The sequence below is a fragment of the Corvus hawaiiensis genome, chromosome 26, assembly GCF_020740725.1.
Source record: "Corvus hawaiiensis isolate bCorHaw1 chromosome 26, bCorHaw1.pri.cur, whole genome shotgun sequence".
NCBI lineage: Eukaryota > Metazoa > Chordata > Aves > Passeriformes > Corvidae > Corvus > Corvus hawaiiensis.
Genome location: NC_063238.1, coordinates 20,455,944 through 20,478,899, shown reverse-complemented (window position 1 = coordinate 20,478,899; position 22,956 = coordinate 20,455,944). Strand labels below are relative to the sequence as shown.

Below are 22,956 nucleotides of genomic sequence, written 5' to 3'. Positions count from 1 at the left end.
ATTGCATCACTTACTTTACTGTTAGCTAGACCAGTTTTGTATTATTTATGCTCTTGCCAAAAGGAAACAGTTAACCTGAAGCAGTGTATTACTTGTTTTGTTTTTGTGTCTTGGCTGTCAGACTGAATGCACACTATTTATCTAGCTAACATTTAAATTTGGTTAGGTCCTTGATTTACTGTTATTCAACTAAAATTAATTTTAAAATTAGGACTGTACAGTAACAATAAAATAGATAAAGAACTGGTGAGCTGCCAGCACTCAGAAGTAATGGCTAGAGGCCACTGTCAATGGTTGAGAGCTTGTGGGGACTTCCCCCAGCATTTGCATCAGGTGTGATATGCTTGCCATTTTGGTCAGTTGTCTGTGTGTAAACATACAGGCAATAATGGCAAACGGTGAATAGTTCAGTGATTTCTGGATTGATGAAGAAAGGATGAAGTTTAAAGCGTGGCTGAGATCATGGTAACATGAGTATGTTAGAATGCAGTTTGTGTGCGTGTGTTGAGGAATGAGGAATGCTGGATGTGTGTGCAGAATGGAAATATTTTATCTTGTAAAGCTGTGGCTGAGGGAAGACTTAGAGGTTTGTGGGGAAGGTCCTGTAGACAAAGGGGATTCAAGTGCAGGGCAGTGTCAAGAAGGGCTGGTACTGCCTAGGAGAGGAGGGGTAGGAGCATGTTAAGACCAGTGCTGGAGTGTTGCATCCAGTTTTATTTCTATGGAAAACATGTCCTGAAAAATTTGAAAGCATGATGAAGGTCCTGAAAGACACAGACTTACGTTCTGTTAGTAGAACTGCCCTTGATAGGTGGGTTTGAGATTGGGTTCAAGCTTGCTGTGGTGTTTCTGACCACACGTCTGCCTTCCCTCAGCGAGCTCTGTTAGCTCTCCCTTCCACCTGGTTGCTGCAGAGGCCCACCTGTACTGTTTAGTGTCCTAGGCAAGGGGAAGCTGGATCTCTCTGAATTTGTCATTTCTTCCCTTTGCAGAGGACATGAAAAGCATTGTTTCTATTTTGTTGTATATATATGCAGCATGGAAAAGCTTTCTAGAATTTGTTTTTTCAACAAATTTGAGTATTATTTTAATGGAACTGCTAAGAATTGCAGCAACTAATAGTTTCCTGGTTTTTTGTTTTTTGTGTTTTTGGTTTTTTTTTTTTTTTTTTTTTTGTTTGTTTGTTTGTTTTTTTGCTTCTGAGATCATAAAATGGTAAAAGCAAGGGTGGATGTTGCTTTCCTTGGATTTTTTTGACATGCTATTTAATTTATGAATTAATCTTTCTGTAATTTGGAGTGAAAAGGTTAATAAAGCGTTCTTAGATTGCTGCTTACTTTTTATTCTGGAAAATAGAATAATTTGAAAGCCTGGGTTATTTTGGTATCTTTGTTTATACAAAGGTAGAGACCAACAGGCTAAACAGGAAGGGTATTCTGGAAAAATTATTACAGAGACAAAACCTATAGAAAAAAACTTGAAACTATTTTCATTTTAAATACACCAGTGGGGTTAAAGACTATGAATAACTTCTGTTAGAGTAACAGGTCATAATAATTTAAAACTAAAGTTCCCAGCACACTTGCTAATATCTTTTATGGCTTTATTAAAATACATCTGAAATAATTTACAAAGCAAAGCTTCTGGGTGAATTCTTCCAGTTTTGCATGGGAAGAGTGCCTGTTTATCTTCATGCATGTTTATATAGAGCCATGGAAATTATGATGTAAATGTGAATGCTGTACTAAAACATAGCCATATATGCAGAATAAGGAATTCAAAGCACTTGTATTCTGTCATTTATTGCACACAAGTTACGTATATTGTATAGGCTTGGTTCAGTTCTGTATCCTGACCATAGAAGGACACTATAGAATATGTACGGTACCTTGAGGGGACCTTGAAGGGGAGGGAATAATGTGTGTAGGAAAAAGCTCAGGGCAATGACTCTCTGACCAAACTTGTCTCTTTTTGGGTTTTGAGCCTTCACACTTAAGCACTCGTTGCTGGAAAGAGTGAAGAGCTAGAAAGATGTTTCCCCTGTACTACGCTGTTAGACATTTTTATTTACTCACCTTATTGAAATAAATATGTAGATCAGTGTGGAAACAACTGGGACAGCTTTAAAGCTGAGTGCATGGGATAAAGTCTTTTGAAAGGTAAAAGAGGAATCAACAGCTTCATTTTCAGAGTTGACCCAGCTCTTCTTAAACTTTTAGTTTCAGAGCTGTACAGCTGTTGATGCAGTAGTGGCCAGACTGGGCAATTGGAGCAGGAAGAGAACAAACCTGCAGTTTCTTGTGATGTTGGTGTATTCTTAAGAAAACCAATCTGAACTCATTTTACTGTATGCTCTAGAAGGTTTTTTGTTGTCTGTCATCTACAAGGCTAGATTTCAGGCAGTGCATGCACCTTCTCCTAATAAAACTTCATGGCAGAAGCACACATTCTGCTTGACTGTAGCCCAAAGGCATGTGCAAATCTGTAGTGCTGAGAGAGATGCACCCAGGAAGTTTGAGCAACTGGAGTGGTTTGTCACCTGCTGTTTCATCTCAGGCTAGGTTCCTGATGAAATGATCACAAACTGCTTTTCAAATTACATCTTTTAGCAGACTTATAATTATTCTATTTGTAAGTGGTTTGTGGTATAGGAATCTCTCATCAGAGGTATCTTTTAGGCCAGAAAAGGCCAACCTTTAACACATCAGAATCTAGGATCTTAAAAAAATGTGCCATCTCCTAAAGCAGCCACTCATCAAAATGTGTTCAATTTTGTACTTCACCAGTATTTTTATAGTAACTAGAATTTTACTCATACTGAATGACTCGCAACATCCAAAGGAATACTTTTCTTTAATGTGTTTGTCTCAGTGTCATCCTTTCTTTTGGCATTCTTCTGGACAATGAATCTGGAAGCAAAATCTCTTCCTTATGACATGCCTGCATGCTGTTTAGGAGCAGAGGGAAGAGACGGGGATGCAGTCTCCTCCCACCCCATTCCCATTAGTGGGAAGAGCCATGAAAAGAGCCCAGTCAGACATTTGCACAAATGGTTGCATCCAAAATCTTCAGATGTTCACATGATGTTCTACTATTTCAACTGATACTTTCCTGCTGGTTGATGATTTTTCATTTTGCTGTGTTTCTTCCCAGCTGTGCATCACAATTTTTTCTGCCTTAAAATGAGGCAAGGAAACAGTTTACCAGATTTTCTGATGGTTATCAAAGCTTATTTTTCCACTGGATGCATATAAAGGTTTTAGCCTGATTTTGATCCATTCCTTTAATTCAATCTTTGTTCAAGGTTCAGATTGTAGATAGATATCAATGATCTTATATTCCCCTTTTTGCCCAAATACAATATAAAGTTCCCAAAGAGATGGTATCATGTAAGCTATTACTTTATTCTTTATCCTATAAATCATTGCCTTTAATGGGATCTCTAGGTAGTTTTCAGGAGAGCCAAGTCTTGAGCAATTTAGATAAAATCTGCAGAGAGTGTGCTTGCCCTGTTGTTTTGAACTACTTTGGAAGCTACTGAGCTGATGTTATTTACACCGTATTAAACTTTTCACCCAGTTATGGCCTAATCCTTCAAAACCAGTAGAGTAGGACTTACTTGGCTTTGAAAATGCTGCTGCTAACATCTATGGGTCTGTGTTCACTAAACCTGACTATTAAGCTCATTATTAAGTGTTGTAAGGCTGAACTTTACATTTTATCTGTTAACACTAAGTTAGCTACTGGTTATCTATTGGTTTTTGTCTCGGTTTTAAAGAAAAAAAGTACAAAAAAAGATATATTGTGTTAAGACTGAAATGCATGCCAGCTGTATGTTCTGGTCTTTGTGGGTAAAATCTGCATCTGGATGCTGTCCTGTGCCATGTGTTCTAGGAAGACCCTGCTTGACCAGGGATGTTGGACCAGATAACCCACGATGGTCTCTTCCAACCTGACTGATTCTGTGATTACTCTATCTTTAATCAGCTGTTGAATAATGGAGGAAAAGATAAATACCAAACTCATCAAATTTAAACTCTATACTTCATGTTTCTTTTGCCTGGTGACTAGAATAGGTAATTTTTTTTTAAAGCTGAGTTGCTTTCCTGAATGCCTAATACAGCATGTGAAACAAAAAAAAATGGCATTAAACTATTTTTTCTTCATTTATAAATCAGTCTCTTTAATACTTACTGAGCTGCAGTAGCTTGAGAGAAAGGAAGAAAATGCACATTTGTTCTGAATGCTGGATGGAAAGATTACCCTTTAAGTCCTTTTGAACACCAGGTTTAGTAATGGAGCTAATAATTTAGTTTTGCTGAAGTGTTACGATTAGGTTTATGTGGAATGAAGTATTATTTGCTGCTGTCATTTGTAGCGTGCTTTCAACTCTTGCAAGCTTGCTCAGGGTAAGAAGGGAAGCAATCATTAGGCTATAAATGTGGTAACCAGTTCCAGCAATTACTGTGACTTGAAGTCATGTGATGGGACATTGTGTTATACTACAGTGAAATAGGTTACAGAAGGGCACTGTCTGCCTCCCAGCTTTGTGCCTGCATGGCTTATTTGTGGCTGTTTTCTCTTCTGGTTTTCAATTAAGTTAATTTTATTTGCCGAGAGTTGGATTTCTGCTTGAATGATAGACATATTCAAGGAAAATAGGTATCAATATTAGAATTAATGGAGAAAAATTAAGCTCAGACTTAGCCTCATATACTTTAAAAAGGGTTTTTTTTAATAAACAGCACAGGAGTGTGAAAAGAAAGGAAAAAATCCAGCAGTTTTGTTTTGATATATTAGTTCAAAAAAACTGTTTCAGTTTTTAAATAATTCCCTCAGAAAGCTTAGATTTTTAGTAGTCTTACGATAAGGCAAGTGAAAAGAAAGGCACTGTAGAAACAAAAACATGATACAATATATATACAAAAGCATGATAGCATGATCAATATGAAATTATGACTTGTTCCAATTTGTGTGTGTGAATAACTTTGAAAGTTACAAGATTTATTTTCATGAAGGTCATTGTCCTATTTTGCAATATTGAAAACTTTGTAAAACACTGTCCTCTGGATGGTTGAAAACTGTAGTTTAAGATGGACGTACTAAAGGGAAGGATAATCCCTAAATACTTCTTCTCACTTGAGGAAGAAATCAGAATTTCATTTCCATCAAAAATGAGCCTAAGCTTGAAAATATACAAATGAGAAATTAACAAATGTATATAATTAAAGCATTCAGGCTTATAGCAAGCTATAGCTTGTGGCAGTACCAGGGAAGAAGTAACATTTAGGAAAAATAGAATTTTTGTCGGTTCTGAAAACTAAAGAGGGGATAATAGAGGGCTTAATTTCTCATTTAAAGAAGGGAAAGAAGCCACTCTTCCCTTGCTGTAATACAATGCCCTAGGAGGGCAAAACAGAATCTCTGTGGTTTTGGAGTAAGACTTCAGTAAAACCACATGGGACTCTATTAAATTTAAGAATGTGAAGTGCTTAGGCAGACTAAGCTGATTTTGAAATTTAAGGTCTATGACCTCTAGCTTTATACCTGTTATTTAAATTAGTCCCTACTTTATGAAAGGAAATGAGTGCTGAAGGGGTATGTGGTGGGGATCAAAGAGGGAGTAAAATTGCTCGGATTTAACTGAACTGCAAAAGTGTCCACTGCTGATGATTCAATTACTGAGTCAGAGCAAATAATTGTTTCTTGTTGTTGCTCTTGACTCGATGAACTTTTGAGGCAGAGATCATGTACTTCACTATGTTTTGTGTGGTGGTAGTGGAGATGTCCTCCTTATACCTCGTGCCACAGAGGTGTCTGTACAGCACCTGCAGGTGCTCCCGTGAAAGCCGTATCCATCCTTGGCAGATGTGCCTCTAGGCATTGGGGTGGTCTGGATGTCAGTTCTCTTTCTACCCTTTTTTGCTCTGATTTCTACCATAGTCCCATGTCCTTCCCACTCCCCCCAAAAATGTTTAGACAGATTCTGTTATTTTGAAGAATGTTATTCTGAAATACTGCATATGGTGTCATTTATTGTGTAATTTTCCCTTTTAGCAGAGATTACTCTTCCCTCTGTGAAGTACTACATTTTGAACTGTGTGGCAAGGCAGAAATGAACCATGTGTGTGTTTTTTTCTTTCATGAACTTCTTTAAGGATATTTTCTTGACACATCAGTGCCATCTTAGTTTCATAAAAATGGGGGGAAAAAGTTCCTCTTTGAATGTTTGGAATTTTAAATTTGTTCAGATGAGGATTTGTCTTCATATTAAATTGAATATGTGTTTCACACATGCTATAGCTCTACTTGTCACTGAAGTAAGTAGGGAATCTTGTTCTGAAGATATAACATCCTAATAATGAAAATTCAATGTAAGGTGCATAGAATCACTACAGTTAGGAATATTCTGCAAAATTTCATACTTTTTTTACATCAATAACACCAATTGCTAAATAGATCTCTTCTGTGTAAGTAGTGCTTTTATAAGTGTGTTTTGGCCTAGTACATATTCATGCTGTAGAAGCAGAGACAAACTGTACTCTCCTGGGAATGGAAGGAACCTTTTAACATTTTTAATAGCCTGTTTTTTGCATAAGAAAGCAATTTTACATAAATATTAAGTTCTTTTAAAAAATCTTATTCAGGTTTTGCCACCCTTGAAATTTTCACTGTTCTCCTATCTATGAGTACATTTAAGGATAATCTTTTCAACTCTTCAGATGTTTAAAAACATTTTATGTTTAGGAAAAGCATGTTGACTGTTCACTGGAGGAGAAAATACAAATATTTGAGTGTAAACAATCCCACCAAATTTTAGGCACTCTGAAGAGGTTTGGGAACGTAACAAGAAAGCAAGATTGCCAGAGGTGATTTGGATTCCTTTCCATTACATTTCTTTCTTCACTCATTGCATAGGGAGTGGAGATGGCCTGCTGTGTTGTTTGTGTGTCTCAGTTATGTTCCTGAAATTTAGTACAACTAATCCGGGTTGTTGATGAAATTAGTTTTTCAGAATATGTTGCCTTAGGATTTTGAAACATCCATGAGAATATGCTGAAAATTCCTATGAACTTGTTTATTACTTTCGTTAAATAAATGCAGAGCTAATTTCATGGGGTTTGTAGGTTCTGTATAGCTAACAAACAATAGAGCAGCTCCTTTCCCTGGAGTGCAGAGGGTACTAATGGGAAATAACAATGTATGTTTTGTTCCTAGTGCTTACATGAAGCTATGAAACAGCTTGAGATATGCCCGAGTAAAGGTTGTAGTTCCTGTATGGTTTGAATCTTGGGATGTGGTACAGTGTTTGTTGTCCTTGTGTAGAAAGTTGAAATTATTTTAATATCTGTTCTGACTGGAGTTATAGATCCTGTGTTTTTGATTAATTTTCCTAAATTTCATTAAATTTAAATCACCTGTGCTCTCTTCAAGGCTAAATTAAGTAAAGAAGTATTACATTCCTTTTATTAACAGAAAAATAAATAAACCCCCAAATAAAGCAGAGAGAGATTATTCAAGAAGCACCATGGGCAGGGTACTCTTTCCTTTGAAATAATAGTCTCATTCTTTGAGAGAGACTTTCCAGAGGAATGGAAGACTACTGTAAGATTTACCTAAAGAATATGAATGTATTTTGTTTTCAGTTTCGTTAAGTTTTTTTTAAGGTGGTAGTAGTAGTAGTAAAGATTTTTAAATTCTTTCTCTTGGCTACAGTATGGTTAAATAATTAATCTACATTATTTTACCAATTCTGGCTTCAGGCTACATCCACTGCTGTGTAGACAGACCTTAGTTATTGTACTTCAGCAGTAAAACAAAAAAGCCAATTAAAATAACCAGCAGCAACAGTTTCCAAAATACCTACATGCAGATGGCTTCCCACTTTAAATGTAGTGCTACCAGTTCTTTGGGATAACGTGATGTTTGCAGAGGATCTGATGTTCTCCTTGACTTTTACCTGAGGTGGATAAAAGGCTATTTTTGCTCTCTTGTAACTTGTAAATATTTTAATATCCATTGGTTATTAAACTATCAGGTATGGAGTTAACTGGGAGAAGACCAGTTCTGTCAGTGATATCAGTAAGTTTTCACAGCATCTTTGAATCATATTAAAAACTACTTGGTTTATGAGTTCAAATGATCAATCTGCATTACATCCAACAAAATGAACAAAAAAGGAGTTATTTTTAGGGTAGATACCTATTTGCAATTAAAGATGAGGAACTTCTGCATATATACAGATGCTGAAGACTGGGTCCAGTAGCTTTACATTCTGTAGTGGTTCTTTCCTGTCCTGAAGTTTTGCTTGTTTTTCTCTCAGCTGACTAACTATATTTCAGTTACAAAACCAGTTATTTCATTGGTGATTTCTTTAATGTGCCCACTGTTAATATTTAGGCCACCTACTGTTGAAGAGTGCAGACATGCTATCAAGTATCACTGCTAAGAAAGTTTGTACACATGCAGATAGGCAGGTCTTTTCAGTGTTCACTGGTTTATACTTTTAAGACTTACCACTGTTATTAATCATTGGTGTATTGCACCAATAATGTAGAAAGTGCAATCTCTGTATGTATAGATCCTATTCTTATTTTTTATTAGTATTCCTAAAGTCATTCATAGTAAGTTTCTATTTCATTAAAGTAGTTGCTGGAATTTATTTTTTAAGTGGCATAGAAAATGCTATGTATACATCAAGAACAGTGAATTGGGATTTAAAGTGTAGCCAGACCTTGAATGGACATTTAGGACTCATTTTAATCTCACAGAATGCTATTGACATTTAGAGGTGATAATAGGGAATTTATTATGTGTTTTAATTACTATCAGCCACTGCTTAGGAGTAAAAGAAGGGAAGAATAAAATCTTATGTTTTTCTGAGTGTGCACACTTTCAAAGGTGAATTACTAGAGGGGAAGCCAAAGGGGGTGACAAAATAGTGAAGGGTACCACAAAAACAAATATGTCTTTTAATCTTGTAGTATCTCTGAAGCAGAAGTAAACAAAAAATCATTCTTTGGGGCCTCGCTTTGTTTTCTTAAAACCATCTTTTATAAAAGCTTGAAAGTTGAGGATGGCTCACTTTCCCTTCATATTATCTGAAATTACTTTTCAAATATTTTGAATAGCCAGTAAAAGGAGCAGTAACGAGCTCCTTTACATGTTTTTTTAAATGGTTATGTAATCATTAAAACTCCAGGGACTTGAAGGCTGCTTGGGGTGCATGCAGCACACCATGCTGCCTATCCCTTTGGTTTGGCAAAGAAATATAGGAGAAGCCAGATCCTCCATTTGCTGATGTCAGAAGCAGCAAAGTGTTCAGACACCTGAATGTAAATTTCTTTTATAGTAAAGATGACCAACTATTGTAGGATGACCACTGCTATTTTAAATGGGGAGAATTAGTTTTGTGACTCACAAAGGTTTCAGGCTTTTTCTTTATCGAGAAATGGTTAGAAAGTTGCATTGAAAACCTACAGCAAGGTTCATAAATAATAAATAGTACCTCTTATTAATCCATATTTTAGTTTAAATCTGGCTCATGGCAAGTTGCCTCCTTGGGGAATGTGGGATTCTTTACAAAAGAAGGTGATGAGCCATAGTCCCTAAGGAATTAAATTTTGAAAACAATCTCAATTTCGTACATGCTAATATAGTTCTATTATTCCCTTTCCACATCTATCACAACACGTTCTAAATTGTGGCTGATCTTCTATGCAAATAGCTGTCTTATTAGTCACTGGCTCTGTGTGCCAATGTCTCCATGGGTTTCTCAGGCATTTGCTATCTAACCATCAAAGCAGTGGAAATGAGTGAGGATTACTGCATCCCTTTGAAGAACAAAGAGGACTCGAGGTTCTAGATGTGAGAGTCGGTGACACTGAGCCACGTGGGCAAATGCGTGTATCTCTGTGGCTCATATTAAGTCAGGAAATAATTTTTGCCTGTGTTTTCTTCTTGTGTTTTATTGGCATTGCTAAAACTGCAAACATCTTTCACAGCTGATGTTTTGTTATAAACCATTAGTAGACTATGGAAATTGCAAAAGGCAAGTCAAAACAGTCTCTTAACAGTGGCAGAAAAAAGCCAAGAACTAGTTTTGCAGTGCAAAAATGTATCTGTTACTTCCTCAGTTAGCTGAAAGTTCAAACAATACTTTTATTTTCCATTCTAATTATTATGATGTGAATGTTATGAAATACAACCCAGTTTAGAGAATTTCTCTGAAGCACAGTAGAGGGGGAAACTCAACCCAGTGGATTACGATTCACTGCTTACGTGTTTTACATAAAGCAGGGAGTATTCTCTGAATTCAACCAAAGTAATGTATGGAAAAATTAGAACACTATAATTGAATTTTCAGTTCAGTTTAAAAATTAATGGCACTCTTCTGTACCTTGCTATTATTCCTGAATACATTTTAACAAAAGTTGCTGACTTTGGAGTATGCAAGTTCATTTTATGCCCTGTGTCCCACACGTGAAATTGAGGAGCCTGGATTTGTCACTTGACATTAAATGCCAGTAGTTCCTATAGAATAAATAAATATAAAATAATAAACTTCGTGGTTTTAAAATGCAGAAATAACTGGTGGGTGTCATTTTTGCAACTGTATTTTAAATCGTGTTTGAAGCTATGGAGAAAATGGTGAATGCATTAAGTTTGGGATGCTGGCAGTAGTGTTCAGCAGTGCCGTGGCATGCTTTTTGGGTCATGATTTGGCATCTCAGTGTCTTCCAGGGCTGCACTTCCCAGAAAGCGTGCCTTGGCAGCAACCAGGGAAGCTCGTCTTGCTGTAGCACAGCTGGTTATGCCTAACAGAAAAATACAACTCTTGCAGATACTCCACAGCCATATGTGCACAATCTGCACATGGTTTGTGGCTACCCAGGATGATTCAGCCAAAGTTTGCCCTTGACACAGTGCTCTCCAGGGCCATTTGGAAAAAGGCAGGGGTTGGCTGCTGTGTGTCTTCTGTTCTTGAACAGTAAATCTGACACTTCTTGAAAATGTCAGTCTTCTCATGAGTGTGGGTGTTGATGTTGGGACTCTTGTGTCGTACAGGCAGTCAGATGGTGGGGCTTATCATCACTGTGGTGAGTAATGTCTTCAGCCCAGCCGAAATGGTTTGATCCCAGTGTTTTGAGTGTGACTGTAACAGCCAGTTATTTCTTAACTAGGGAAAAAGAGGTGAAATGAGCATGTTTGTAGAATCTGCCACTTGAGTGGCAGCCCTGTGAGGGGATGAATGTGAAACCATAAGGTTTTGCATGTTAAAAGATACATCACGAATTTGTTAGAGCACTATTCAGATGATGCTTGTTCAGTTACATGAATGGTGTGGAAGCATCAATATAACAGAAAGACCATCTTTGTATGGATGATAGTGCAGTTCCTTGTGCAATCCTAGTGTCACCTTGTGAGGAGGTGTGCAACATGACTGTGCAACATGAGAAGCGCATTCAAGAGTTAGGATGGTTGTTATTTAAATGCAGTGAAGGTGATTTAAACTATCAATACCATGGCTAAGAAGTGTAAAATGCACACAGCCCCAGCTCTCAGTTTTTGTTCTCCACTTCCTTTTCATTCACAGGTATCTAGAGCCCATGGCAGGAAGGCAGGAGAGTGTGGGGTTGCTGTGTTTTAGGTATCTGCTCCTCCCTTTTCTCAAGATGGCTGGAGGGCTGTGTCTGCAGGTGGGTCTCCGGAGCAATTTCACCTGTGAAAGCACACATGCCTAGTCCTGCCTTTGACTCCTGTGTGTGCTATAAATGTATTTGCCAATAATGGGAGCAACTCACAATACTACATTCATTCCCTGGTTTACTAAAGAAATAAATTATATAGAAATGTAATTCAATGGTACCAAATGCTGAATTACAGTGCAATCAGTTTAAATCCTTTCTTTTTTCTTTATTCAAACTAACAGGCATTCTGTAATGTTAATAACCCATGCAATGGAGAAAAAGGTATGTTTAGAATGTATCTAATAGTCTTCAGAATAGTGATGATTAACTCCAGTGTTTCATTGTACTCTGGGAAGGCTTATGTCTTTGTGTATAATCATGTAAATGTTGCTTGTTACCATTTTTCTGATGTTATAAGCAATTGATTTAGTTGGTAATTTATTTAGGAATAATGTTGTGGTTTTTGTTTTGGTTTTTTTTTTTCTGATACTGACAGTGATTTTTGGATTGAAAACAATGGGTAGAAAAGATGCCTCTACATCAAGGACTCCTGTTGACCAATACAGGAAACAAATAGGTAAGAGTTTGAAAGAAAAGTTTGTGTGCTTAAAAAAAACCCCTACTTTTTTTTTCCCCCCCCCCAGCAATTCTCACTAGTGTAACAAAATGTAGCATTCCTATTCAAAAACTTCATTTTCTATATGCTGTTGAGTAATTCATTCAGCTTTATGAAGACAGTATTTTGAGTGACTTTAGATAAAGTATATGCTCTGTGTTTGTGTACACTAGTGAAATACTGTAGTGAAGTGGTTTCACAATGTTTCTGAACTGGCTGAACTTTCCTGATTTTCCTGTTTGTCTCTAATTTCATATATGGGCATTTCTAACAAGATACTTTCCTCATTCATAACAATTTTTGATACACTGAACAGACTTTTGCATTGTATAACTGCATTTATTCTCACACTAATGGATATTTTGAATATATTAATTTCATTTCTTAGGATTTTTTCTGTCCCTACCTACTACATATGTAGGTAACATGTATACGAAGTATGTACATGCACACGTGTACCTTCACATAGATACTTAGATAGCAAACTCAAATCCCTCTTTCTTTGCTTAAATGCAAAGGTGAGTTATTTTTGAAATCCATATATGAGGATTCTGTCTCTGTATGTTAAATAATATAAAATTCACAGTATTTTAAAAGTTTGTATATAAAATGAAATACCTTAATCTGCAGTCAGTTATTTAAGTAAATTACTTTTACAGTTGCTAAGCACACACATCTGTTTAAGTATGCAGAGAACAACAATTGTCTGGGGAAAAAAAAAAGTTGTTTGGAATGTGCATTCTCATGGTGAAAGAACTAGGATTATGTGAGCAGTCGTATTTTTGTCATGTCTTAATTTTTTTAGTGCTGCCTGATTATTTTAATGTAACTGTTTTAGTGGTCTTTTCAACTTCTCATCAAGTTGTAAGTAAGGGATTATTTTGTATTTAATTTGGTTTAGATAGCTATGGAGTGGTCTATGTTTCCTAATCTTGGGTAGTTTGTGTGGCTGATTTCCTTGGCTCATTCTATGAGAAACATAGCTGAAAGCTTGTGAGTGCCTTTATGGATGAGAAGCAGATACAATAGAAAAATGTTTAAAAATATGAACTCTCTGCTTTTGGGTTTTTTAGGTTTTGTGTAGAAAACCTTGCAACGAAACTGTTGCCCAGTAGAAGGTGACACCACAAATATTTCACCCAAACGTGTTTGGTGAGAAACGGGAGCCCTGCAGCTTCTTTTTGGGACAACTCATCCTATGTAACTGGGTGCTTGGATAGAGGATGATTGTAGCAGTTTTTTGGCATTTTCTCCACTTGTTTTTTGTCATGGTCACTTGTTTTTCAACCACCACCTTTAGAGTTGCTTTTTTTGGTTTTTTGTGAACACTTTCAGGTGACCATGGTTGGAGTTGTTTTTTGAAATCCTCTGCAGAGTGAAAGAGTGGTGACCAGCAGGACCCCTGGAGAGACCAGGGCAGGTATAAAGCTTCATTTAAGTAGGAGGCTCAATACCTCCCACTCTTGCACAACTTGTGCTGTTTCTTGCACATGACTACTGTGTGACACTGTTATACTTCTCAAAGCTGTGAGATGCCAGGACTGATCTGCTGTGCCTTGAGCAGGGGAGAGGACACTGTACTATAGCAAGGCATTAGGAGTATTTGTACTGGGGCCCAGCACTCAGAGGGATCCTGTTATGTTGCTGACTTGACAGTTTTGGCCTGGTGTGTTGTCTGAACAATTTGGCACCTTCCCTGTTACACTACAGCAGCATCATCCATTGGGCACTGCAAAATATAGAGGGGGTTCATAATAAGCTCGTTTTCTTTAGACATGATACATTGCTCTTAACTTGGCAAAAGCAAGTGTTAAAAATTATTGTAGGGAAGAATCTCATGCTGGCAGGCAAATAAACTATATAACCTAGGAGGTGTTTCTGTGATTGTGATATTCCTTAGAGGATGGAGAACAAGAACTAAAATAGACTGTGCTCTGCCTTTTGATGATGATTGTTTCAGTTCCCACTCTGGTCATTCACTGATACAGCTATAGAGTTTGCCAATGGAAATTAGTTCTCTGAACTTAATGAATATAAGAGGGAGAGTTTGAAAATTTATTGATATGGTTTTATACTTAAGTGTTGCAGGTGTGTTTGAGTTTTATGTGTAAGCATTTTGGGCTATCTTTAGGCATGGTAGCAGAGCTTAGTGGAGCTCTCTAGTCTCATTAGTGAACGCTCTAGTCTCATTATGCCTTTAGGTGTATTATAGGACAAATAGGTGTATTATTGACAAATACTGCCCACTATTGCCCTCATGAATATGAAAGTTGGGGGTTTTTTTTGTCATTACTGATTTTTTTTGTTCTTATATAGTTTTGTGTAACTGGTAATAATTCCTCCATTTGTCATAGGATGGTTAAGGTTGACAGGGACCAGTGGAGATCATCTCATCCATCTGCCCTGCTCAAGCAGGGCCACCTAGAGCTGGTTGCCCAGAACAATGTTCAGATGGCTTTTAAGTTTCTCCAAGGTTAGGAACTTCACAACCTCTCTTCCTGTGTTTGATTATCCTCAAAGTAAAAGGTTTTTTTCTTATGTGTTTCTGTGTGGGCCCATTGCTTCTAGTCCTGTGACAGGGCAGCACTGAGAAGAGCCTGGCTCTGTCCTCTTTGCACCCTCCCTTCAAGTATTTATATACACTGATGAAGTCCTTGAGCCTAGTCTTCTCCTTTGTAAACACTCTCAGATCTCTCAGCCTTTCCTCATAGGAGAGATGGCTCTAGATCCTTCATTTTAACTCCTCTTGACTCTTCTTGGCCTGATTTCACTCAGGTACTTATTAGAAATTATACAGAAAGAATTTATTTTGTTTTTAAACACATTCATCCATTAAAACTTAGATTTGACAACTTAGGTACTTTTGCAGGGATGTTTTAGTGTGAAGCTGTTCAACAGATGATCCTTCAGAATACAGAATGCCCTAATGCTCCAGGTTCATTTGTTTTGGAGATGGACATTTCATCACCCTTTTTGAGGTAGATTATATCTAGAAACAGTAAAGAAAGAGAGGCTGCACAGGACTTGTCTTTAAAAAAATTAATTTATCAAATGCATTTAAAGCTCAAAATCCATGCTTGGAGTGATTGCCGGCCTTCTTTTCCAGGCATTTGGTATCTATGGATTGTTGAAAACATTATGATAGATGCTGGCTGAACAGCTATCTCCTGCTGACTAATGGTGTGATGTTATTTTTTAGCTTACAACTTAGTAAGTTGTAAGCTTTTCTAGCCTTGCTGGATAGAAGGTAACCAGATTGAAATGCTTTTCATACCTTTTTTTTGATGGAAAATGGCAGCCTTCAAGGAACAACATGTCACGAAGTCATATCAACTTCAACACAATTTTCAGTTAGATGTTTAGTGGAGTAATTTGAAATAAAACCAGATTTTTAATTTCATTTTGTTCCAAGCTTTCTGTTTTGTGCTGAGTTTCCATACGGCATGCCACATGTTTGCCCTGTGCCATGGTTCAAGTTCCTGTTGATTACTTCAGTTTAGCCGTTTGCCTTTTTCTCTTCTCCAGGAGAACAGGATCGCTTGTGTCTTGTTTGCCTCTGTGCCGCTAGCTGTTGCTATTTGCTTCAGTAGCATTTTCAGGGGATTCCCCCAGCACAGAGATTGATACTGCTCTTCTCTGTCAGCTGGCTTTCAGCCATGTCTCCTGCCACCAGCCAAAATTTGTCTGTAGTGCCACTTGAGCTAGTGCTCCAGTATCTGACAGTGGCACTGCCTTCTCAGGGGGGAGCAGAGGCAATCTTTTAGTTATCAGACAAAACTGGCAGTGGCTTCTTGAAGCCTATCCCCGAGTGGACAGGGGACAACCACATCAGCCTTTTCAAACTGGCTTCAGCTGTGCCTGGAGGAGGGCGGATGGCTCCAAGGGAATCTCTCCCTGTTCAAATCTCCATGAGCAGCCAAGGCTGTGGAAGACACATGAGGAAAAGTAATGTTAACACTTCTTATTCATCTCTGGCTCACATACCCAAATATATACCTGTAGTGCAGCAGTAAACAGGGCAGCTCTTCTGCAGAGTGTTTCCTTCTCCCTGCTGCTGTTTGTGCTGCTGTGCTTAATTTGCTGGAATCTAAGGAAAGGTGTGAGGCAGTATGCATCCTTCCGCATTTATGCAGCTTTGCTCCACAAATGCTGTGAAAATAGCAACAGGTTTTGTACCATATTTGCTTTGTTTACTGTTATGTGTGCTTTAAGTTCCCAGAACAATTCCACATGTATATTTTCCATCCTTCTTCATCTGGTGTGTCGCTTGCTCGGCATGGAAGCCGCAGGATTTGTGGGTAGTGTTCATGACTTGTGTGATTGTGGGATCCTAAGCAGGCATACTGAGAGGATTATAGTATAACTAAAACCTGGTCTACAAATCAGGAATAGACATACTTTTGGCTGCCATTACTATTGTGTTGCTCTAGCATAATTTTTCATGAGGAGAGGTTGTTTGCCAATCATTCAACCTTCAATTTGTAGACTCAAAGGTCTGCCTATTGTCTGCTCTGTATCTCCTGGCTTGCCAGCTTGGTCTTTTAGGAGCTGGATCTTATATAGGCATAGCCCAGGGGTTCTTTGGAGCAAATAAGGCTCCTCACATCCCCTGGGAAGGAGTAAAAGTTATGAATGAAAATACATTCTCTTTTTGTTTTGGAAAGCACAAGATGGTAGAGTGAGCACGGTGACTTCGTGATGGAGGTGGTGCTCGTTGGCATGGCACACATGGAGCAATGGGGCAGGGAAGGGGACTGGGTAGGAGTCCTGAGTCCTGCTGTGCCAGCGCAGGAGTGGAGAGAGCACTGCCCACATGAACTAACAGATAAAACTTTGTGGGTAAAGTTGGGTCTTTTAAAAATTCGTTGGTGTGGAGACTGGTGACTTGTCCAGAAGAAAGGTGCCTCGTTCTGGGGCCAAGGTTTTGCTCTCACTGTAGCCCTGAGATGGAGAAAAGCTTGGGGACTAGTGGCAGCATGAACATCTCTGGGGTTCCCACTTCCATCTGCCAGCTGGAGCATAGACCTGTTGCCTTCTTGTCTCCACAGAGAAGCCCTTCTTGTGGCAGATTGCCATTTCCACCTGCCCTACTGCTAAAGGAGTTGTCTTTACTCTCTACCGCCTGACCTTTTCTATGTTTTCCGTTACTGTTTACCTTCTCTGTGCTTTTATGGAGTTAGTGTGCCTCCACCTTCCTTGTCCTGAGTAGTGCCATTGCATACTCAAAAAAACCTGGCCATTATCAGCCTTCCTTTTCAGCTTAAAAAGAGGGAAAATGTTACATTTCTATACTTTTCTTTTAAATACATTGCATACTTTGAAGTGAAATGTGGTTGTTTTGTTTTAGATCAAGAAATGCTTGTTATCAGCATGAAAATTTTAGATATAATTTCTGAAATAACAGCAACAGCAAAAAATGTTTGGACTGAATTTGTACTGAAAATTTCAAAATTTCACTATTTGTCACAAAACAGCAATTCCTCTATCTTTTGTCTGTTAAGAAAAGGCAAGGAACCAGAAGGCAACATCTACATCATTGAGATTTCTCTTCTCTGCCGTAAGCAAAGATGTAGGAGGACAGATGCCAATGGAATAAAAAAATGCTCTGGTCTATTTTTTTAACTAGTCTAATTTTTTTTCCCTATTTTAATGTCAATCACCTATTTACTGTAAATAGGAAAGGAGGAGAGGGGAAAAGTACAGAAACAAATACTGACTAAGTTGAGACAAAAAGGTAAGTCTTCTCCTACTGTTTATTTATAGTGAAAAAAACCCCCAAGAAATAGGCAATTCTAGTGTAACCTTTTTTTTTGCATATGGAACATTACATTTCCTCACTTCAATTTTTCTAATAAAAATCTACTATTAAGCATGTAATAAAGAGATGTAGGAAAAAATGCCCTTTTTTGCTATTATTTGTGACTGCTGGCAAGTTTTGGAATCTGAGTTTCATACTTCACAGTGATAGGCCACTGATACCATGTGTAGTCCCTTTTCTTGGGAGGAGGTTTTATGAAGAATGAATTTTGGTGTCACAGAAAAATGAACTACATCCTTTGGTCAGTTAGTACTGTTTTGATTTTAATTTTGTGCCAGTGGAATCACTTTTTGGAAGCAGTGGGAGCAGCTGAGGAAAACACTGCTGTGAAGTAAAGCCTAGTCTGGCTATACTAATTTAATCCACATTTTGTGATGATTGGGATGTTTTTAAATATGTTCTGTGAAGACTGATGATGGATTTTAAGAACATGCAGTTTGTGGTCACATATTTTTTTAAGTCCAACGCAGCAGAGCTATTCCTTGTATTATTGCCTTGGCTTAGAGCATAAAAGGTGATGGTAGATCTGGATATATACTTACATTTGTGTGGATATTATTTAGTTTCCATTTGTTGGGCAGACATGGACTCAGTCTGAGCAAGAATGGGAGGGGTGGCTGCAGATCCAGAGGACTGCGGGAATGTGTTCACACACCTCGAAGAGAAGCTGAGGAGAAAGGTTGTGTATCTAAATCCTTGGCTCTCATCCTCTCTCCACAGCAAAAGTTTCTTTGAGCTTGTTTGATTATACTACTTTTACTATACATTCATACTACACTTGTTTAGTACTTTTATACAGATGGAGGCTCATAGTCTGCTCTTGTTTTAATCTCATCAACCCTATCAACATTTTACTCAGTGGAGTTGCTACAAATTTCTTATAGGTGTAAATGAGAGTGAAATTTGACATGTTTCTAGTTGCTGAACTGCCTTTCAGCGTGGTGTCATTTCAAGCACTTGCAATTCCTGTAAGGTATCCGGTGTCTACAGGGCTGTTGCAATGCTACATATTTGTGTTCGTACTTACTCTCAGCTTCTGATCCAATTCTTCAGTGAGTTCCTTCCTGCAGTCAAAATCAACTGAGAAAAAGCTCTTACAATCCTTTACAAAATACATAAAATTTTTGCTATAGACACATATAAGCATGTATAGACTACATTCAGAGGCAGAGCAGTTTAACATTTTTAGAAATTCTTTCACCAGGATTTGAAAATCTTAGCTCATGTGTGAAAGATGGACTTCAAAGTACTCCAATCTCAATGCAAATATGTAAATCTAATTTTAGACAACCATTTCTAAAAAATCTCAGACATAATTTTTTATGTATACAGTGTTCATATATACACATTCTCTATGTGTGGTGCATGTGCTTATATTTGTAGGTAATATTACATCAACATAAATGCAAGGAGAGTTGGGCAGCGAACTACAGATCTGATTTCCTCTCATTTCATCATGACAAAGCAGTGGAGCAGGCATAAGAATGAAATGCCCAGCACAGATGCATCTCTCAAGATCTATTTGATAGATAATTAAGGTGAACATAATTCATAGTTGTAACTGCATTTCTTTAGCTACAATGCTATGAGAAGTGGTGCTGGGCTTTTTGGGTGCAGTTAAGTTTTGTCCAGCCATTGTCCTACCACGTAAAGTGGTGATCTTTTAAACCTCTGCTGCTCCTCCCCTGTCTAGGCTAGCAGGAATGAAGGCAGCAAGGAGTCTGGCAAGCATTGCAGGGCAGTGGTCTGAGAAGAAAAACGTAAGAATCACCTTGGATCAATTCAAGAGGTTTAACTGAAGGGATTTTTGTATTTCATGCTTCAGGATGTGACCATGTGCATGATGTAGTTCATCAGGTGTTGCACCTATTTATGGCCTTAAAAGAATGTGTTAGATGCCTATGTTCAGTGTAAGCATGACCATAGAATAGTCATCTGGATTTGTAATGAGTTGAATGTAATGAGTCACGTTGGTGATTGCTATCATGCAGTCCATTAATTGCATGTTGTCATGGATTTCTGTAACTGGATTCTATTAAAAATATTTTTCTTTTTGGTGGAAGCTTTTGCTTGTAGTATGCCTTATTTTGGAAGAAAGCTAGGAACTGGCTACATTGTGCTTTTCAAGGTCTTGAAATATTTGTGGGATTGTCTGCTCGGCTCTACACATTGCTTGCAGGCTTTAAATGTTGGATAAGAAAAGAACTTACAGGGCAGAAGGAGAATGGTGTTAGGAAGATCAAACTGCTAGAATGAAGAAAAGGCTTTTGCTATTAGATGTTACTTGATTTGAATTACAATTACAGAAATCTCAAACATCATGTGACTAACCTTTGCTCTTACTTGATGGTAAAGGCTGATTAAAATAAGCACTATTGAAAGTATTCACACATTGAAAGTTATTTTGAGATTTTTCATTCCTGTAGTAGTTGAATCAGTATGGAAAAGCACCATGAAGTGAACAACGAGCTCTACAGTAAGTGGAATGTGGGAAAACAAATAATTTGCCCTGATTGAGCACTCTGGTTTCAGTTAATAAATTTACAGATAATATATGCAAGTCACTAATGTGTTGCTTAATTTCTGAAATACTTTACTTGAAATCTGGTCCTTGTCATTATCTCAGTTGCATAGATACCCTATTTGCTATGGGACCGACTGAGGGAATTCTGCTCAGCTAAGCTACTGATACTGTTCAAGAATAACTCATATAGTAAACAATAGTATTTTCAAGAATTTTGACTGCCTGTTAAATAGGAAAGGTGGAAAAGCCTGGCTTTTCCTTCATTTATTTTATGTGAATATCTCATCATTATCAGCATATTTGCATTCATGCTGTAAGATTTGTAGCAAAACTGATATCCTCAGTTGCAATATTTGATTTTTCATTAACTAAGTAACAGTAATTTTAGAACGCATGGGGGTTTTTTTGTTAGAAATAATTTTCCTCTGGTATTTTAACTGAATACCTGTGGGCCATTCATAAGCATTGGTGTTTGGATGATCTAGGGTGTGATAGGTAAGAGGATGTGACACAGATTGTCAGTAAATCACTTGCTCAGGTTCAGCCTAGGTGATAGTCATGGGAAGATGGTAACTGCCTGGCAGATGTTGGGTGGCATTTATGATGTGATGTTTGTGCATTCAGTTCCTAGTGGAGAAGTGTTGAAAAACATCATTATTTGTTGGCAGTCAAAACAGAGAGGAGCTGGATAATGAACTAGCATATGGAATGAAACAGTGTCTCAGCATTAGACATGGTCCCTTCAGCTCAAGGTTACAGCATACTGATAAGAGCGTGGCCCAGATTTACTGATGCCGTTTTGAATAAGTCTGAGCTCACAGTGTGTGTTAAACCCTTCAGCTTTGGGCGTCTTGAGCACAGTGCTTGTGTTGTCCTGTCTCTTATCAGCTCTAATTAACTTGGCCATGATGCTCTGTACTGTAGCAATGGATCTCCTGCTCGCGCCTTACCAGTTCACATCACAGGCAGAATGAGTCTGCAGCTGTCAGTTGAGACCTGGCCTGGGGGACCTGCGGTCACTGTGAACTGAAGAGCAGGGAGAAGTTTCAAGTGAAAGTAGAATGTAAGTGGGGCCTTTTGCAGGCATAGAGTGGAGATGTGTAAGAATAATCTCTACAGGTTTCTGTTCTAGCAGGTGAAGGGTGAGAGTTTGGGCTGGTGATTCACATCTGTGCTTGTAGCTTAAGCAAGCATTGTACTGCTTTCTGGCACATAGGTCAACTGGCATCGAAAAATGTTACAGTTAAACTCTTTTGTCCATAAAACAGACTGGCTGCTTGCACACTCCTTATGGAAAATTGCTCCAAGCAATTTTCAGTTCCCTCTTGAGCCATGTGTAGGAATTACTTGGGAGAGTGTTGGGGTTTTAGTTTAGTCTTAGGTTTTCCTGTTAAAGGAATTTTCTCCCATATGCATGTTGCTAGGGGACAAATAGCTGTACTTAAGAAAGACAAAAAGGGGAGTGGGGCGGGCCTGGCTACTCTTTTGTCTACACCTGGGTGTGGGGACAGTTCGCTCTGAGCGTCCGGAGAGAGAAGCTGCAGAGAAAGGAGCTGCTGCTGCTTTCTTTTTGGCCGTTCTTTCTTCCTGCTGGAAGCAACGCCGGGACCCCAAAAGCCGCTTTCCCTGCCCTGCTGGAGACCGAGCTGTGGCTGTCCTGCTCCGCTGCTGCTTCGAGCTTTCGCTACGCTGCAGCCCTGCTCACCCTGCCTGCCCGGGCCTCCGTGGTTTTTTCCCATCTGGATACATCTCGTCTGCCACCCGGGATTTGCGTTCGTCCCTGCCATTCCAGCCTGCTGTTCCTGAGAGTCCGGGATCAACTGCCCAGGGGTTTGTGAAGCCTTTGTTCCATCCCTTCCCGGGATCCCGGGGCACCAGAGCCGCGGGTTTCCCGAGCTCGCTCCGGAGCGCCCCCTGCAGCCGCGGGGGAACCATCGCACCTGCCCTGCTCACCGGGAGCCGCCAGCGCCCCTGCCGGCTGCGAGCGGAACTGCACCCGAGGGGAAAGGGCCCGACAGCCGAGAGGGCTGGCACTGGGATTGTGATTGCTGTTACTGCCAGAGTTGTTGTTGTTTTGTTTGACTGGTTATATACATATATATATAGAGTAAAGAACTGTTATTCCTATTTCCCACATCTTCGCCTAAAGGCTCTTGATTTCAAAATATAATAACTTGGAGGGAAAAGGGGTTATATCTGCCACTTCAAGGGGGGCCTCTGCCTTCCTTAGCAGACACCTGTCTTTCAAAACCGAGACAGATCTTGGCGCCCAACGTGGGGCCTGAGGGCATTAAGAGATAGAGGTGAA

General features: G+C 38.7%; 1 protein-coding gene across 2 annotated transcripts in view; it reads left to right on the top strand.

Annotated features, from left to right (window-relative positions):
* Positions 1–22,956, top strand: part of TRIQK (triple QxxK/R motif containing) — a 68,245-nt gene that overhangs the window by 5,640 nt on the left and 39,649 nt on the right. For both annotated transcript variants that reach the window (XM_048286733.1, XM_048286732.1), the window contains exons 2-4: positions 11,597–11,699; positions 11,933–11,972; positions 12,187–12,267. In XM_048286733.1, coding sequence (XP_048142690.1) covers positions 11,610–11,699; positions 11,933–11,972; positions 12,187–12,267 — 211 coding nt within the window. In that variant the 5' untranslated portion in view covers positions 11,597–11,609. The remainder of the gene's footprint in view (positions 1–11,596; positions 11,700–11,932; positions 11,973–12,186; positions 12,268–22,956) is intronic.